Source organism: Lepisosteus platostomus, chromosome 18 (genome assembly GCF_059453375.1).
Source record: "Lepisosteus platostomus isolate fLepPlt1 chromosome 18, fLepPlt1.hap1, whole genome shotgun sequence".
Taxonomy (NCBI): domain Eukaryota; kingdom Metazoa; phylum Chordata; class Actinopteri; order Semionotiformes; family Lepisosteidae; genus Lepisosteus; species Lepisosteus platostomus.
In genome coordinates this window covers 14,412,379-14,432,307 of record NC_142628.1, presented here as the reverse complement: position 1 = coordinate 14,432,307, position 19,929 = coordinate 14,412,379, and the positions used below count along the sequence as shown (strand labels likewise).

Here is a 19,929-nt window from a genome sequence, read left to right as displayed (position 1 = left end):
AAACAACTTCATCTGCATTTGACATTCCTGAAGGCTGATAAGGAGCAGAGGTCCACATTTCCCAAGGTTGTTCCTTAATTTGCCATTTTTTTAAGACGAGGAGTTCCAAGCTAATTGCAACAAAACTGACAACAACCAAACTGCTGCACTAAGATACATACTGTATATTGCTATCTGTTGTGCTAGGTGAACACAGAACTCTATGTATATGTCTTGACAGAGCCAGTCTTGATTAAGACGAAAAGATTTGGTGTGAAATTTAAAAAAAAAAAAACAAGGAGGAATCACAAATCTCCCAAGACATTTTTTTTTCATGGCTCAGACTGCAGCTCAAGAAAGCAGCCCAGGTTCGAATCAGTTATCATTTTCTTATCTCATAATGTGGCTTGATTTCACATTCCAGAAATACCAGTCAGAAATTCCAGTCACTGACCTTTTGACCCCAGTTGACTGATCCCCTCCTGTTGTTTCTGCTTAACCTTTGTGTCCAACTATTACATGCGATTGCGCTGTCTACAAGTTTGTGCCGTTTGCCAGTTCTCACTTGAAATGTGTCCCTGTCTATGGTAGAATATTTCTACATGGCAGCTAAAGAGATTTAAAATCATGTCTTCTTTCATAATGTTCCAGCTCCTTTGTCATGACTTTGAGAATTCCGTCATTGTAACTGGTAGACCTGTGGTTTATCACTGTCGTGTTTCTTTATTGTGGGTGCTCAGCAATGTGCATTTGAAGTCTATTAAATTACATATAGTCCTGAATAACAGAGGAAGAATGCTGTGAAAAAAGTCTGTTAAGTATTTCCATAGTTTTACTTTGTCTATATAATCCATTTACCCAGCTTAGTACGCTTATCATTGCTTTTGCAATGAATTAATTGGGCTCCACTCTGCATGACTCCATTTTGTATGTTGGTTTACCATTGTAAACCTTTAGAAGTGAAACACTTAAATGATCAGGGCTATAATATTGATACACTTACTGCAATGAGCAGACGCTGAAGCAGTAAGAGAGAGGAAGAAGATACAAAACTGGCAAAATCTACATATGGTTCTAACTGTATGGTCCTTAAAGTATATGCAACTTTGTGTTTGTGTTTTTCCTACCGTTACAAAATATTTTCCTTACACCTATTTTGTTTCTATCGGTCATGCTGTGAAGGAGTGGGTCTGAGTCACTGTACAGGGGCACTGGCTTAGAAACTCTGGTCCAGAGGGAAGAGCACCTCCTACTGGTCGACTAACACCACTTACAGCAGCAGCCTGGCCTTTCCAGGGGGTCTCCAATCCGTGCAATGCCTGTACTGACCAGGCCCAGCCCTGCTGAGCATCCGAGACCTGTCCCGATCAGGCTACGAGATCAAGATTGTAAATATACTTTTTTTTTCCCTTAGACGCTATCGGGAAAACACATAACCAAAAATAACCTCCTAACACTTCTTCTAAGCCTCCAGCGCATGCCAGGTACAGTATTCCCTGCGAGCCAGGCTCTTTAACTTTAAATGAAGGGAGATTACTGGGGTGTCGTGGAAACTTCTGTCTTCTGTGACCTTTTATTGCTTGGCTGCTCCTGTGCCTCATGTTGCAATTAGATAGAAAAAAGAGATCTGTTGTCCCAACACGCTGGCCCTGTGTCATTCCATTGTGTTTACTGGCCTTGGCCATTCTCCCACACTGTCTGGCTTTGCTGTTCTTCCAAGCTGCCTGCTACAGTGAAGCGAATGAGGTCGCGGCGATCAATTATTCATTTTTTTATTCAAGACCAGTATGGAGCTGCCGCCGGGATATTTATAGCCGGCACTGGTGGTATCGAGACAAGTCTGAATGAAAGCTTTTTAATATGCAGAAAAGCCTGACACCACATCCTGGCTGAAATATTACACTGTTAATCTCGCTGAAGGGTGCAATTCCACCTCCCCCCTCACTCCCCCCCGCCTGCCAGCTTTCCACAAGCAACGTGTCTGAGACATCAGTATGGGCCGTTGCTGGAAAGGTACACATCCTGTAAACTGTACTATAAGACAGCCAGAAAACAACCCCCCCCCCCGGTTTTTCATCTTCAGGCAAACAATAACTTGTCCTCCAGATGCGTTTCCAAATGCTTAGAGCTGGGGTTTTTTTTTGGAGCAACTGCATTGTGGTTTACGTATCCAGTTCTGTATTTAGCACTTCACAATACACCGCTCCTCTTACTGTGCGCCTGAACGTAAGCCTAGATTATTTCATTATGAGCAGCAGTGCGGTTTTGTGCATGTTGACAGGCACTTAAAATGAAAACGGGACAAAATAAGCGAACCTGTTATTTCATATTCTTCTGGACTCAAGTTGACGTTGAAAGGTTAAGTCTTGTGTGTCGTTGCCTCATGAAACAATCTTTTGTGGGAAAAGAATACGCCTTTTATTTCGGCGTCTACGGGTTTGGAAAGCAAGGCTGCCCCAGTGCGGGTTTGCTCTGTGTTTAGTGTTGTGACCTCTTATTGCAAAGAAATGGCAGGATCGCTGGACACTCACCTGATGAAAGGGAAGCATAGTCTCATCATGTCACAGGCAGTGTTGTGCTACAGGCAGGAGGAGACGTGGACTTTAAAGGCGAGTGTGAGATTTGTTTCTGTGATCTTGCTTGCTGTGCTACACAGACGGACGCCTGTTCTGTAAGGGAGAGAGAGTAGCTACTCCAAGCCCTCCAGCTGAAAATCAGGCTGAAATGTGCGACCATTTGAAAATGGGGAACTATTACAATCAAAGTCCATATTGGTTCAGAACAAGAATGGCTCACCTTGGATGTGTCAGGTAATGTGTTATCTTAATTTTTAAATAATTGAAGGACAACTACATATAAACGTAGAGTAACTGAAAATTGTAACCACGCTGTATGTAGTGTATCATCCATGTTAGGCCCAGATGTAACGTGCATACAGAAATTATTATCCTCAGTCTTAAAGATGTGCAGCTGAACTCCAGGATGACAGATTTGTCCCTACAAGTCACACTTTTGACGGAGAGATATTTCTTGATTCCAGCTTTATGGAAAGTGGTTCAAAATTCCTCCATCTTTCAGCTTTTTTTCAGATGACTACCCCCAGAAGACAAAACTGACTCGTGTAGCTCAACAATCTCTAAATGTACTTTAAAAATAAATGTATCCACATATTTTGCATTGCTATAAGGTTAGTACCTAAATAAACAAGGTAAAAACTCCCGATAGAACTGTGTAAATAGAAAAATGTAACTGAAGAAAGCTTGGCTGCGAAAAACACCTTGTATGCATAAAATGATGCGTAAATAATATTAAGGAAATCATATTTCTACAAATGAATTCCATTCTGCTGCACTAATTTAGGATTTGGCAAGGTTTGAAGAAAAACCTGAACTTGCACATCAGCTGTAGCCTGTGTGTTTCCATGGGGTCTGTAAACAGTGTCTGGCAAATGGGTAAGGTTTGGATTTAACGTTGGCCTTCAATGGACTGAAATCAGCCTGCTCAGCAAGCCATGTGTTAGCAGGAACGAAAATGGAGTGCTGAATTTAATTTTGAAAGCAAAGAGGAGTGGAGTTTTTTTTTAGTAAAACTAGCACTTCCCAAAAGCTCACTCGCCCCCAAAATTGGAAAGTGTGTAAAAGTGGACCCTCCGTGCACAGAAGTTCTTCTCTCCAAAATACTTTTATTTAAAAACACAAACAGCCATGAGCTCATCCAACATTATATATATATATTTAGACAGCAATTTCTTCAAGGTGCATAAACATTCTGAAGTGAAGTAGTTGTGTGAACAGAAGCCTGCATTTCTACAGCTATATCTATGTTTTACCACCATTACGGAACAGAGATATGGACCCATGAAGGGCCTGAGGTACAAAAATAGAGATATCCCAATGGAAAGTCAATATCCATCCCACAATCCGAGCTCAGACTATGATCTTTGATAACCATGCGGCCCTCTATTCCAGAACACGTGTCCAAAGGGATATTGCAAACTCCTATCAGGAATGTGGTCGAGCCTGTCCCGTGGTATGTAAGACATATGCACACATGTGGATTTCTCTCTTTTTTTTTTTTCAGCTCTTGCATATGAAATAAGGTGTGGAATGGTGCACGCCCCTGGCTTATATTAAATAAATGACATCGTCGGAGTATCCATTTCATTCAGTAGTTCTGTACTGGAGTCTGCAAAGTAATACATGTAAGGCGTTGTGAGTGAGATCCTGAGAAAGATGTGAAAACTTGGGGGCAATCAGAAGTAAGCAGGGGGCAGGGACTGCGGGGGGGGGGATTTGGAGGGGAAAAGCTGGTTTAGGGAAGTGGCCGCGTAATCTTTTGATACAGTACTGTGCTCTTCAGCAACTTCCTGAAGATTTGTCCTAAAAGATGCAGAAATTAAAAAAGAAGATGTTGTCAATTTTCAAGACACTTCATGACTGTATGCTTTAGGAAGTGGGTGACCAGTCTACTATGGTCTCCTGGGGAACTGGGCCTGCTCCAACTAACAATAATATATGTTCCCAAAGCCCCTTAACTTGGAGCTTGTTTGTGTAAATGCCAAGATCAGTAGGCTGAATGGCTTCCTACGGCCTGTAACCTTCTTTAAAAGAGAGGACAAAGCCCAATTCTGCTGGTACAGACAAACCCAGGATGCCCAGGGAGAGTTCAAAGGTCAGTTTCAGTGGTTTTTGCGTTCAGTTGCCTATAATCATTTTATTTCTTCAAATATTCCAATTTAATATTGCAAACAACGTCACAACATACAAAATGAATTATATTAATCCAGAACAAATGTCAATGAATAATCTTTATATTTTCATATCTTTTTTTTTTTTAAACCTGTGGGATTAAAAAAATAAACAGCAAAGCTTTGACAACAGCACCTTGACATTAGTAATTCCAACACTGCCTCTGAGAAGTTTAAAGCAGTAAACAGATAAAGTACTATCAGGAAGAAAGACCACTTACTGTTAAAAATGTAAACGGAATGTTTTGGTCGGAATTTATATCCTTTTTGTTTCCAAAGTGGACAGTTTTCTCAATTCACAATTGAAGCAGCATGCAGTATTTTTAGATTTTTTTTTAACTCTTCCCTCATTTTTTTTCCTCTTTTTTTTTCACCCCAAATTCTTGGCAACGTAAACAGACCACAATGTTTCGAGGAATGTCATACAGAGTTAATTTCAGATTGTGCGCAAATGACTGATTGATTTTTTTTTTTTAATTTTAACTTTTTTCGTCTCCGAAGGTCATGTTTATGTTCAATAAATAGACTGTATTACCACTTTACTGTATAAACTTCATCTTTTTTTTTTACATGCAGTCCATAAAATTTTTTCATTTGACGGAATAATTTACCCTGTTATGTATATATACAAATAGATATTTTCTCTCTGTTTTTTTTTTTTACTCTCAATAAAATCTATACAACATTTAATTCACTATCTCCCCCTCTTAATGGTGAGCGTACATACACACGAAGTGTCTATTCTTATAAAGCGCCAGGCTTTTTTTTTCTTGTTATCCATGGTGAATGCCCGGACAAATGACTGGGTTGTCCGACACTGAGAGTTGTAGTGGCGTTTGTCTATCCCTCTACAAGCCTCGTTGGTGTACCCCTTGGGGTTGCATTTGGTCTCATAAAAGTATTGCTTGAGTTGGCCATTGGACACCGGCACCTTCTCTAGCACTGTGACGGTCTGCCCAGACATGTCCACTGCGGTCTTCTTTTCCACGGCCGTCACCCACTGGCTAATACTGTCACACACACTCAGCTCCCCCCTCCGCGCCGGGTCGGAGTGCCGTCTCACCCGCATGGACATGTTCGCCGCGTCCAGGTAGTTTTTGTACTCCTCCAGGAGAAAGAGCAGAGGGGGCTCCAAAGGCACTTGGTTGCTGATCATCACCCGCGACGTGTACAGGTCCGCGTCTCGGGGCTCGTCCCCCTGGGCGGCCCCAGCCCCCCGCGGCTCCCCCTCGCCCTCCAGCAGCTCCTCGATCACCTGCTCGAACGTGTCCGCCAGGGACGGCAGCCCCCGCGGCGCCCCGCCCCCGCTCTCCGGAGTCCCGTGGCCTCGCGCCGCGCCCGGGTAACCCACGCCGAAGTGGCTGCGGATCCCGGCTGCTTCTTTCATGGGGGCAGCTCTCATGCAACTGAAGTACGAAATTACCATAGTAAGGAACAGGATGGTCATCACTCTTCTCACCTGGTGGAACTGCAGAGGGACGGGGGGGGGGGGGGAGAGGTGGGGAGAAAAGGAGAAAAGAAGGCCGTTAGTTCTCTGGGGAGCACAGCTCTCCCAGTCGGGGCGCAGCGCAAGACCGGCCTGCCCCTCTAAGGCTCCTCCAGCACTGATGTCACCTGCAGGAAGCTAAATGCGTCAACACCCGAGGCGTCAATAGAGGACTGCGGCGCCCGTCCAGAGAACACGCTCCTCCCCTGCCTGCCTGCCTCTGAAAGTAGGCCACCAACAGGCTGAACACAACAAAAACCGAGTTCGGCGAGTCAGGTTAAAGCCTCCAAAAAATACCCCCCACTCCCCATAGCTTTCCTGTTCTTTACTCTTTTCTGCCCTGCACCGGGACCGACGCACCCTGCGCCCCAAGGTTCAGACGTGTCCCTCCAGGCGGAGAAAGGGGACGCGGCTCTGAATTCCGAGAATCAGCCTTCGAGCCAAAAAGTCGGTTTCGAACGGATACACATCTATTGGATGTCGGACAGGCTCCTCTCGTTTGTTCATTCTACCGGCCCAGTCCAGGACCGCAAAGGTAAAGTGACGTTTGAGGCTTTCTGTTTTTCTCAGAAATCGCAGTGCCGTGCCGAGATTACAGGGCTTAGGGTACATTCTCTGCCCCCGCTTTTTACCAAAAGGAGGAATACACATCTGCAGGTGAGCAGCTCCACGTTCCTGTCAGTTCTATCTCGTGGGCCACGACGAGGGTAAGATGCCAAATATATAACACCCAAATTGGTCAAATTATGCTGTAGAGGTTTAGGAAAATATTTTTGCTCCAGGGTAAATCGCCCACCGGCTCTCCGCGTGCTGAAGAACCCCTGCTTGCTGCTGGGAGTCAGCATCTCCAAGCAGCTTCTGTGCTGTCAAACAACCTTCAATTGACTTTTGACTTTCGGATTGTCTGTGACACCACTGGCAATTGTTTACGTCGGCTAAAAAGGAAAACAGGAGTTCACATTACAGCAGAGCACAACGCCTTAGACATCTGCCGTGACTCAGATCTGTATTCTGTAGAGGTATTGTCTCCTCCCTCTTACCTTCCTCAAAGTCTGCTTCACTGAACTGCCTCTCATTATCACACAGGAAATAGGACCGTTATGTTGTGAACACACCCCAGTCACTAAAACCAGTTTGGTTCCCTTCCATTCTCAGAACTACCCACACTGTCTTATTAGTTTCTCCTTTAAGACACTTGTCTTTAAAAAAATAATTAAATAAATAAGGTCCCCAGGATTGATGACCCTGTGATGCCACTCTGGGCCCCCCTAGAGAACCACAGGCGAAGTGCAAATATTGAGATAATCACATGTCATCTATTGCTGCAAATGTTTGTGACTCTGATATGGGCAGACCAATACTGCGGTATGTATGGGTTGCTGTGTGCCAAGCTGAATGTAGCTCACAGCCCAAACACTCTCTGTGCACCATGCAAAAGCAAAGATGAGATGGCCTGCGCCCATCATTCCTGCAATCTGGTCTCTTAAGCCAGTTCCAGAGGTTGAGTACCACTATACGCCAGCAGCAATATCACCCTGCAACTCACAACTGGCAACCCACTGAAGCTAAGCAGGTATGAGCCTGGTCAGTACCTGGATGGGAGACCTCCTGCGAAAAACTAAGGTTGCTGGCCCCACTAACAGCTCTTCCAGCAGGGGGCGCTCACCCTGCGGTCCATGTGGGTTCTAATGCCCCAGTATAGTGATGGGGACACTATACTGTAAACAGGCGCCTTCCTTCGGATGAGAAGTAAAACCGAGGTCCTGACTCTCTGTGGTCATTAAAAATCCCAGGGCGCTTCTCGAAAAGAGTAGGGGTGTAACCCCCGCATCCTGGCCAAACTTTTCCCATTGGCCCTTACCAATCATGGCCTCCTAATAATCCCCCTCTATGAACTGGCTTCATCGCTCTGCTCTCCTCCCCACTGAGAGCTGATGTGTGGTGAGTGTTCTGGCGCACTATGGCTGCCGTCGCATCATCCAGGTGGGGCTTCACACTGGTGGGGGTGGAGGGCTGGTGTGTGGTGAGTGTTCTGGCGCACTATGGCTGCCGTCGCATCATCCAGGTGGGGCTGCACACTGGTGGGGGTGGAGGGGATCCCCATTCCCTGTAAAGCGCTTTGAGTGGAGTGTCCCGAAAAGCACTATATAAGTGTAAGCAATTATTATTATTATTATTATTATTATTATTATTATTATGGGTCCTGTAGACTGTTTTAAAGTGAAACTACAGAAGAGCAGAAGAGCCTGCACTTTTCAAAGGATCTTCTGTGAGTGATGATGAGGTCCTGTCCCTGCCAGAGCTCCATTCCCTTTGCTTTTTTTGAAGCCCATGCTGCAGATGGCAACACACAACTACGGTTTCCTGATACTCAGAACAAGGTGGGCTAAGAACTCAAGAGTGACTCACTGTATCCAAAGGACGGTTTGTAGTTTTGACCCAGGAGCTTATCATTCGTGTGCAAGAACAAGACCTGCAGTTTCTTTCTGCCACTGTCTGTTCATTTCCCCTCTGTTCAGGCAAAACCCAACCGAAAAAAGGTAAAGTAATAACTTCAAAGCCCACTCCTCTCTTTTCAATGCTGAGCATTTCAACTGCAAAATGCTGAAATGTACAGGGACACTGTATATCTGTTGAAAGATTTAAACAGATAGTCAAAAATATTGAACGCACCCTAGGTAAAGAAAAAAAAACCCGTATCATTGCCGGCTAACAAGCTCAACGCCTGACGATCTCCCTTTCAAGAACTTCAATCTCTACGATTTTTTTCTGACTCTGCTGGCAGTTCTTAAATATAAGATGAGTTTTTATCAGACAACAGTGCAAAAGCATTGATCACAATGGATCTGATTCTCCTGATGTCTGATTTTGGTTTTAAATAGATCACATCCCACAGAAAATACCCTTAAGCTTCAAGGAAGACTTTCAGACTGAAAGATGCTTTTTAGACTAAAAAAACAGTTTGCCTCTATACTGTTCGGTACAGTGCACACCAAGCATACTGGATGGTACACGAGACATTTTCAGGTCTTCACTACTTGAATAGCAGCTCTTAAACAAGAAATCAATGAAGCAATCAGAACTCCAATCCTAGTTAGAACTGACATAAACCCCCCAAATCATTGCACACCGCAAACAGATAAGAACATTTCTTACCTCTCCAAGCCCTTAATATTCATGCAAGTCCAGGAGTAGAAACCATACTGACACACATCTTGCTATATCTTGCATATGCATGTTGCTGTGGACTCTAAGCTTTCATTTCAGGCAGGAGGTGTTAAAAATAGCCTAAGCCACAGAACAAGCACTACTGTGTCGCCTGGTGTTCTTTATCTTAGTGGTGTTTCAGACTCCCAAAAGTCATGAACATGAATCATCTCAAAACGGATGTACGGCCGTAAGATGTAAAAAAAAACCCCACTCATTACAAAGCATTTGTTTCATTCCTAATTGGTGTCTTGGGCTATAGTTAAGGATTGTGGATGCTGTACGGACTGCCATGGAGATGCTCCATCTATAAATAGGTGATCTGGGAATCCCTGAGTCTCAGTTCAGACTTCACATCCTCCCCTTAATGAGCACATGTGGAGTTTCTTTTCCTACTTAACTCACATCCGAAAGGTGCACCTGTTCAAACTGCAGTATCTTCACTCCTCTCACCTAGAGCATTTTGTAAAAAAAATCACCATCCCCATTTAATACAAATAATGGCAATATGACTGTAAGGAAATGGCTTTCAGGATGGGAATGATATGCTGATTTTGCGCCTGATTTTGAAGCCTCACTATAGCAGAAAACGAATTCCACCCTGGGGCATAGCATCAGGTCAGAGAATAGAAGCACAGCATAAGCAGATATTAAATAAAAATCTTTCCCATGTCACCGATCACCAACAGCGATAGTGAATGTCAAAATTGCCCAATGAATTCACCAAGACCAGATGCCAAATGGAAAGCTCATATCAATATCAATGGCGCATGTTGTCACACATGCGAGAGACCATGATGGAACAGATAAAGGAGATTGTTCAGGCTCAGTAGATAACCCTGTAATCACAGGGGGCAGAACCAAGTCATTCCTGTGATGTACTGGTGTCCCATCTAGAGGGGGAGTCACATGCTCTCAAGTCCCCTTCACAGTACAGGAACCATTCTGGGTTCTGCCCCAGTGTGTTTCTGTGGCTCTGGTCTGGACCTTCTGTTGTTGATGAGTTGGCCTGGAATCGAACCCAGGTCAACTGCTTGGAAGGCACTTATGTTTACCACTATACCACCAACATGCACTGGTCTGGAGCTTGTGTTATACCATGAGTCATAAAATCGGTGGCCCAGAAGCCAATCTGTGGTAGCCGGGAAGCAGTCAGTGAAATCCTGCGTGTTGCAGTACGCAAGCATGACGCAGGTGTTTGATTCTAGAAAATACACTCTCTGATCTCTCACCGACCGAGATCAGAACAGTTCAAGCTGGTAAATTGTCAAGTTCACGGAGAAGCTATGGGAAACATTTCATTTCTGCAAAGGCTGTTTGGGGAATTGTCTGTGTTGGGGGGATTTTACCCCACTGATGGGAAAGAGGCATCCCCTGTTTCATTGCGTCTATGGGCCGTTGAGACTGAAATGCTGCAAAATTTCAGCCCTTCTGCCTTTCAGTGGCCTATCTCAGTGGTCACCCTGATAACACCGACCACGGCTCTGCACAGCACAGCCCCTGCAACAGTCCACAACTCCCAGCAGAAATGACCCCAGCTTCACTCGCTAGCTTTTGCACTTTTTGTGCAAAGTCAGAGTCTCCACATGATACCCCGCTTCTACACCTCATTGTAACATATCCAAATCTGCACTGCCCAAAGCTCAGGTGCATGCAAAGAGACTTCTACGACATTTGCTACCACTTATGCAGGACAATACTGCACTATTACCTTGATCTCACAGCACTTCATGTGGGCCAGCCCTCACTTACTTAACTGAGCAGGAGCCCTGAGGGTTCATGGACTGAGCCAGGCAGATGGCTTCTTCTGCAAACCAAAATCCAGAATAAACAACGATCCCCTAGGTCTCAGGCATCCAATAGTATAGATGCTTGTGGTGTGGAAAGGAGATTTAATTTCTAGCAAAAGTGTCATGTTAACTCTGTTGTCAAAAGACGGAGGTGGAATCTGGGCGTTTGCTGAGCAAACAACAATATATTATGAATCTTCCTTCAGTACATTACAAGCTAAAGGCATCTTTAGCTCTGCGTCTTAAAATATCCGGAAAGTGTGGTTCCTTCGTTGTTGAGAAACCGAGGGGGATTAAACGGGGTTAAAATATTTGAACTATTTCACCGGAGATATTTTTCTCAGAGGCACACCTTGTCCTTTGCAGTGAAATGCACACAGCACTTCCCCATGGGTTTGCCTTGTAGAGGAATGAACTGTGTAAAGTTTCCTAACTCTCTGCTTTGACACAAAAGAATTCAAGCGCCCCTGAAATGCACACATTGTATCTATACAGAGTTCCTGGCAAAGAATCTCAAACAAAATTAAAATGCAATCTCAACTGCAATGAGCTTCAGCAGAGTATCAGCGGACAGGAGCAACACCAATCATACTTTTTCACCAAAGAAAAGTGTGTGAAATGTCAGGCTTTCGGTCGCTTACGGAAATTTCAAAGGCTCACGTAAAAAAAAAGCCCTGCAGATTTTGATTTCAAAGACTTTTTCGTCGAGCTATCAGAAGGGTCATCGACAGTCTGTCAAAACGGTGCCTGTGGCCACAATCACATCAGGACTACTGTGTTCCTCACTCCCTTCGCATTCACCTCCTTCGCTAGGTGGCCGCTGTCAGGCTAAAAGATTTCTGCTCCAAACAATTCAAGAGAAATACCTTTAAATAAGTTCCAACGCCTCCGCCCCTGACCCCTGTAGCTAAACAGATAGCGCTCTAGCAGGACTGAGAGTTCAAATTAGTTACCTCTTCCACAATGACCCGAGGCAAAAAGGTGTTGTTTTTGGAAAGTAAAATTCTCAAGAAAGTCCTCGCGAAGCCCTTATGTCCACTTCAGACACCAACAAACTCAACTCAACTCACAGGGATCAGGCCGCCACCAGGGACTGTGGCTAATCAGCTTAAAGGCATTGTCTGAAACATCAACAATAACAAAAAATGCCCTTTGGATTTCTGGGAAGAGTGCACCTTTGGGTTTGCAACTTAAAGCAGCACTGATTTAGCCAAAAAGCAAATATCCTAAAAGGGCTGTGGTCTGCAAGTCTTTGCTAATATTATAGTTGCATCTCCTCCCCCAGAGCATGACCATGCACTGGGTGAACACAGAACGTACACTTCGCATCCCCCCCCATTACACATAAATAAGCTGTACTTAACCTTACCTAATCCCTTAAAGGAAGGGTCATAGGGTCATCGGGCACAAGGGTTAGGCTTTTAGAAAACCTGAAAATGTAATTCCCACTTTGATATCCCAGCACATCCTAATCCCCCGTCCTTCCCTGCAGGTTCTCTAAAGGTGCACTTTAACAGGCCGCTGCCAATTTGCAAATGATAAGAAAGACAATACTATGAAGAGGGCTGTGCCAGCTTCAGCAGCACCTGTGTGCCAGCAAGTAGTGCCAGCAAGCAACACAGCTTATACCACAAGACTTCTTCTGTATTTGTGATGTGGCGACTGGATTTTTTTCAAATGAAGCCAAATGAACGGCAATGAATTAAAGAAGTTCTGAAGCTGCCTCTTTCACTCTGTCCTGTCATATGAATGATATGAGTAAATGAAAAGGCATGCCTGTGCTTTTTTTTTTTGGTGCACCCAGTACAGCATGTACATTCTTTTTAAAAAGAATCCCCTTAAAACCTAGAGCTTACTCATCCACCTCTGCCAAATCGAGAGAAGGCTTCACACTCGAAACATTTCACAGCTCACGGTTTGCAAATAATTCTGGAGACTTACTGAAACAGGTTGTCTGCACAAGAACAGCAGGTCTTAGCAACCCAAGCTGTTTTCCGCTACTTTTTAAGCAGTTCTGGGAGTTGTTTGCTCCAATTCCCATCAATTAGACACATTTATATTTTGATAGCGGTGGAATTCTGCTACACGAAAGGATTTGCTTTCTTGTATTAAGACCTGTTTTTAAATGACATGGTGAGCACAGTGATTCAGTCTCAGCAGAAAAACAATGCTACTCTCCGCAAGCACACTTGAATGGTAACATGTACAGTATAAGATTACAAGCAGAGCCGTCTGATGAATTACCCACTAAGTTCCTATGGGAACAGGACTGTAAATTCATCCTTTCCAAACACAGCCAAATTCCTAAATCACAAACTGAGGAGAGCGCAGATGAGATTCCCAGAAACGTTTTGAACTAGTGGGCTCTGGTGCAACATTTTCTTTTCCACTTAAAGAGCTCAGCTTGACGTTTTGGATAAACAGCAAATTCTCCTAAAAAAGAAAGAGAGAAAATAACTTCTACAACCCAGCCAGCCTGGATTCTCTGCAAGGTGTTTTTTATTTAATTCCAAGGACACAGTCCTGTTTCAGCGGTTTCACCAAACCTTATTTAATGCGCAATAGAGGCATGATAGGGATTAGCTGGTTAATTGGCGGAACTGTAGGGACAAAGCTGACAGACCCCTCTTTTTGGCAAGGAAAGCGCAAGGGGACTGCTGTAAGGGTGAGGGTGGGGTGCGAGAGAAGATCAGAGAGTGGGCACTCTGGAGGTGAGGTCCTTGCATGCAGGGAAGCTGAGGTGGGTGAGACTGGGGTCTGACCTTCTACAGAACGTCCATTTAGAACTCCACATGCAAGAGTCATCAGGCTTCAGCAACTCCCCATCAACACCTGGGGATATGGTTATAGGCCAGTTTTCATGACTAGATCCCTCCTTGATCAAATTCGGGCCACTAACACATTCACCCTAGTGATTTTTCCTGCTCTTCCAATGTTTTAAACTGGAACCACACATATTCTATATACAAGCCATTCACTGTGCTTTACTACATTATACCATGTTTCCGTGAGCGACATTTTACAGCACTTCAGGCCGGGAGTTCTCTATCTTTAACCCGCTGCTAGAGAAAACAAACTACTTAAGTTGTCCATGTACTTCCTCACTGAAATAAAAACCCACAGAAAGTCAAATATGTCCCAGTGTAACTTAAGCACATCTTTTAATACATGAATTCTTTTCTTTTTCTTAACGACTATCACAGGGCACAGCATTAGAGGGAAAGAAAGGCTGTGCCTGACAGTTTAACAAGGCTGCAAATGTCACCATTTCAGTCGCGCACAAGACACTCCACAGAAATGGAGGCCGTGTAACTCATTAGAATCCAATTGCTAGTTACTCCTCTGAGCTTTCTTCTTGGCGGGTGGCTGACACTCTTTTTTTATTTGGCTATTTCCTGTTTCAGTAAAGAAAATCAATAGGACTTGTCCTCAAAACTCTGATCCAGTTAAACCACAATCACATCCATGAACCACTGCAGTACTCTGGGGCTGCCTGTGATAATTGCAACTTTTTTTTCCAATTCGGGGAAAAAAAATACCCCAAAACAAATACCTTTTCCTTAAATTTGTGAAATACAATTTCACCTGCAGCTGGGGTTCGGACGTCTGATTACGGCGGCTGACTTACAATTTTCTATACCTAGAGAAGGTCAATTTGGCGATTGTAAAAAGAATGACAGTATCAAAAAACGGTCATAAATTAGATTTAACACACCATGAATATTTGGGGAATCTATTTGTTTCAGTGAAGCTAATCCCCATTTAAAGAAAACGAAAAGCCCAACATTGCTTTATTTATACTCTATTTCCCAGAGCTAATGATTGCACAATTACACTGAGAAAGAAATGAAGGACAATCATTGAAGACACACAACCATTACCGTTTAATGAGACAATAATGAACTGCTCCTGCAACACTGGAATGACACCTTTTGAAATGAGGAGAGTGCAGAACAAGCCCACACACATTAACAGGCCTTGAGATATTACCTGGGTCACTTCAAATCTCCACGTCGGCTCGGTCTGGCAAAAGAACTTCTGCCTTTTTTTACCACTTGCGGTGCGTAGCTCAGCTTCCATTCCAGGGGTGGCACATTTCATCATTTATTTTTAAACATTACGCTGTCCAGAAAGGAGAAAGACTGGGAGACACCCGGCAGTCTCGGTGTCCTCTATTATAATCTTATTTGCCTATTTAAATTGCCGTGCTCTCTGCTGGTGAGTCTAGTTTCTCTCATTACTCTACAGGGGTGACATTCAGCTAAATTCAGCTCTGGTGCTAAGTACTCTTTTCCCACACGCTCCTTCATTTCCGTCTCTGTGCAGAAGGATGAGCCAGAAAGTCACCTCTTCACTTCGCTGGTTTTCTCCTCTTGCTTGGTGCCTGCTTGCAAGTCCCATGAAGGCGATGAGCAGGGATTAGGGGCCAGAGCAAGAAAAACAGAATCTGACTGTCATTTCATAACGTGACCTGCTGACAAGCTGTGGGCTCTACATATAGGCTGGGGTCCGTCCTCTTCATGCCTGCTAGAGGGACTAGAAGAGAGACTGGCAGTGCTAGATTAACAGATGAAAGGTAATTGCGCTATCATCTCTTCTTTTCAAGGGGGCTGCACTGTTTCCTTTAAGGATATATAGTGTCCTTTTAATCCCAAAAAAAGAGATTACAGTAAAGCCCTATTGGACCAATACAGGATTGCTTCCTTAACATAAAGCATATGGCAAAATGTTTCAATGACTTTTTTAACAAACACAATTGAATCCCTGCTCTGTGCCACTTCCATTTGCAGCACAATAATAATTTTTTCTACTTTAACAGCGTATCCAACAATGTGAATTATTGCTCCGGTTACCTAGTGTATAGTGCCTCCCTCTCTCAGAATTCAATGTTCTTGTCCACTGGTTTGTGTTTTAGTTTTCTTCCAAAGGTTATCTTGAAGTTAACTGATATGACAATCCAGACATGGCTTACATTAACCTCATTGAGATGTAAACCCTTCCTTGAAAACACTACAGTATAAAAAACACACAAATGCATGTTCATTGTCACCTCTTTCCAAAGAATGCACTTTCCTAAGAAGTTCTGCATTGCATAACCATCACAATCTTTCTCACTTCACTGAGATTGTACAAAAAAACAAATCAAATCTTCCTGGACAGAGAAGGACTGTGCTGTTTATTTTTTTTTGGCTCTCTTAAGTTTATTTTTGTTCATCACTTCCAAAGTCATTGTAGTGACAGTCTTGATAATATCAGCAACAGTAAACTCCCAAGATTTTTTTTTTCAGTGACCCTAAGCTTTCTTGTTATCTGTGGAAAGGTGACTTCCAGAACCAGACTTGATGACTTCCTGGAAATGTCTACATTCCTGCAGATAGAAAATTAAGAATTCTGGAAGGTCCAAAAATCGGATCGTGCGTGCTACAATTAGGCTACTTGGTGTTTCCTGGAAAAATCAGGGACAAGCACCATAGTTCTAATGGAATGACGTTCTTTCTAAGAAAAACGTTCTTCAAGGAAAACTGAATGAGGCAACTCCATTCAAACTCATCATAGCTTGTTTATTGAATGCTACAAGAAACTGAATTGCGTTAAACAGTCAGGAGTGGATTCTGCAATAAAAGTAAATAATGTAAACAACCTTTCTCGACAGTTATTTAATGGAGTTTATAATGAAAGTTCAGGAGGTATTCCAACAGCCAAGTTCAATCAGCCTCAGCTGTCAGTAATTTGTAATCAATCCTAATGTCATTTCCTTTCCTAAAACACTATAAATACTGTATGTGACCCCCTTCTCTCCTTCTCTCACACACAAGGTCTCCTGCCTCCCTCTTCCCCCCCATCTCCCCCTCTGCAGCTGCCCCTGGGTCACCCCTCACTCTGTATGGGGGTCCCAGCCTCCTCATTCTCTGGCCAGGAGGTCAGCCCTCACCCACACAGGTTCAGCCGAAACTTTATTGTGACTAAACCTTAATAAACTCCATAAACCTTTCAATACGCTTGATTCTTGGGTAAGTGTTGTTATTTCTGTTGGAAGTTACTATGATACCGTCCTACTGTGCTGTAATGAAAGATGCAAAAATATGCAGAGATTTTAATCATGCTTAGAGTGCAATTTTCCTATTGGCTGCTAAGGCTAGCTCTGCAGGTCATGTGTAAAACTAATAAAAGAATCAACAGATGATGACACTGCCACTTGTTTTTTAAATTAGGGCTAGTGTTGATTTAGACTGGGTAAACGTTGTTTTGCTTTGTGCTTTCAAAAAACAGGTGTACGTTATTTCTCCATTTTTTGCTGTCAATGAGTGTGCATATGCATGCAGACAGATTTTTAATGTGCTGTTTGGGGCATCACAGTTTCATATCCTTTGTGTGCAACACGATTTTCATATTTGACTCATGAGACCAGTGCGGTCAGCGAGTGTCAGGCAAAAGACACGGCACCACTAACACAAACACACTATGGTCTGAGTGGAGGGGGACTGAGCTCATAGCTCCCTTGGCTCCCTGCTCTTCTGTGGATTCATGTGGAATCAGACTTTCACAGTAAAGCAGGAATTCAAGTCTTTGCATGAAAAACTCTACGAAGGTCAATTAATACTTGCAAAAAAGAGAGAGAGACGTTTGGAAGCCTGCATTTAACTATAAGTGAAAAGCCCTTCTGTCCGGCAAGTAACATTAAATAATCTTCTACCACTATCCTATTTATTCAATTCATGTATTTTTTTTAAGGACAAAAATATGTAGCAGCACTCGCCGAATGTCAATTCCTATAATTAACTAACCTGAAGTCATAGTTCTCTTCCTCTAGCTGGCCTGCTTAGCCATTCGCCTGTTTTCTACCACTTAATCCACAGCTCCAGAGCTGATTAACCAACCAGCATGTTTTTGGACTAAAAGGGGACATTGCAGCACCAGGAGAAAACCCATGTGAACACAGGGAGAACATGCAGACTCCACACAGACAGTCCCCTGGTTCCAGAATTGAACCAAGAGGACCGCGGTGTTGCTAGGCAGCAGTGCTAACCACTGGGCTACCCTTGCCTGCTTATCTGTCTATTAACCAGTATCCACTACTGCAGCGCTATAAAAACAATACTTGGGAAGTGTGGCAGAACCCTCGTGGGTCAGGAACGCGTTTCGCCAATGAACTGCAGGAAATGTATTTTGTATCTGCCGGGCCCTATAGAAACTCAGGAATTTGTAGTATATAGACCTTTAAATACCTGTAACTCTACGTATTTTAAAACAAAACATCATGTTGGGCGAAAACAACCTTGCAGACGAGCCTTCTCTCCTGGTGCCAGAATAATAATAAAACATTCCCAATTTAAATGTTGTCCGATTACCATAATTGGGTCGGGTAGTACCGTGACGTACAGTAGCCAAAAAAAAAAAACGCTATTAGATTCCAGTGCGTTTCAGCAGGTTACCAGGTCGATTGGTGAATTAGATTCTAGTCACAACTCAATAACAAAAAAAAAAGATCAAATGCAATCTTTCCCTACCCGTTCTGTACTGATCCAGAGAGATGTCATCTAATTAACCCTCAGATGCATGGTCTAGGTCTAACCTTCATTGTTCTCGAACTTCCAGGGCCGACTAGAGCTTTTATATATAGATGGATTCGAGCTGGAGTTTCCTCGCGGCTGTTGTGTATTGTGTGCCAGGAGCAGAGAAGTCGAAAGAATGTTCCGGCATCCGAAAGCCTCACAGCAATGCACCCTGCCCCTACGTCACAGCCCAGGTTTACGTGATAAACCATACCTTGTGAAGGTACACATTTGTCTTGTAAATACTTCAGTAGCGAACGTCTCACGTCAGGGCCACACGACTAGATACCCTTTCTCCCAACGAGGCACAGACCCCGTGCTCCTGAGCTCACTCTGAGCGGCAGCGCTTTCAAAAGCACGCCTCGGCCCTCACCTGTTGGAGTGACCAATGAGCCATCTCTGCCGAATCAATAACCATGCGCACAAAAGGGATTTCGAACGACTTCAAAGATTTGCTTCGAGTGGTCAGAAATCCTCTTGATCACCTAACAAATAAACGTTCTAACCTGCTACAATTCCATCACCCCCGAAACACGTCCCAAAATGATTTCGCCTTCGGTCGTTTAGTGTAAACCCACAACTGAATCATCGTTTTAAAACGCTTCGGGTCCTCCAGAAGCAAAATCGTTATGTTGTTTTTTTTTTTCCGGAAGGCTTCGCTACACTGGGAGTGTTAAGTACACGTCTGACAAATTAATGCGCATATACAGTACGTTTTTAGCCTCTCGGCTTCACTCTTTATCTCAGTGATTGATCGGGGGCAGAACTTCAATATTTAAATAGATTCAGTTTCATTCGTTTGGACGTGAAAAAAGCGGCAGATAATTACACAGTCTCTTTAAAAAATTCATGTACCGGGATAAAATTACACTCGCAGAGTCAGCTAATAGGCTATATTTAATTAATAGAGAAATGAGGGGGTTTCTCCTGAAACACCAACAATTCCTAGTGACGTGACGCAGAATCAGCCCTTAAGGCTGTTGGCCTTATTCACTCGGGAGACGACGAATCTCCAACCAGTTTACTTCGCTCTGGGCAACGTACGTAAATCCGTCAAGTGTACATTTATTCCAGCAATTCCATGAACGCCTGACAACAGATATGATTTAGTATTTGTTTAAAAAAATACACTTGTTTCAAATCTTCGGAAAATTCTGACACCTCTTT

At 43.6% G+C, this 19,929-nt stretch overlaps 1 protein-coding gene across 7 annotated transcripts in view; it reads right to left on the bottom strand.

Moving 5' to 3' along the window:
• Positions 1–3,641: 3,641 nt before the first annotated feature.
• Positions 3,642–19,929, bottom strand: part of bdnf (brain derived neurotrophic factor) — a 35,096-nt gene continuing 18,808 nt past the window's right edge. For 6 of the 7 annotated variants that reach the window (XM_088611318.1, XM_088611316.1, XM_088611312.1 and 3 more), the window contains exon 2: positions 3,642–6,194. In XM_088611318.1, coding sequence (XP_088467444.1) covers positions 5,421–6,173 — 753 coding nt within the window. In that variant the 5' untranslated portion in view covers positions 6,174–6,194 and the 3' untranslated portion in view covers positions 3,642–5,420. Of the gene's footprint in view, positions 6,195–15,199; positions 19,247–19,929 lie in introns of those variants that run through there. The other variant, XM_088611311.1, reaches the window with a different exon arrangement.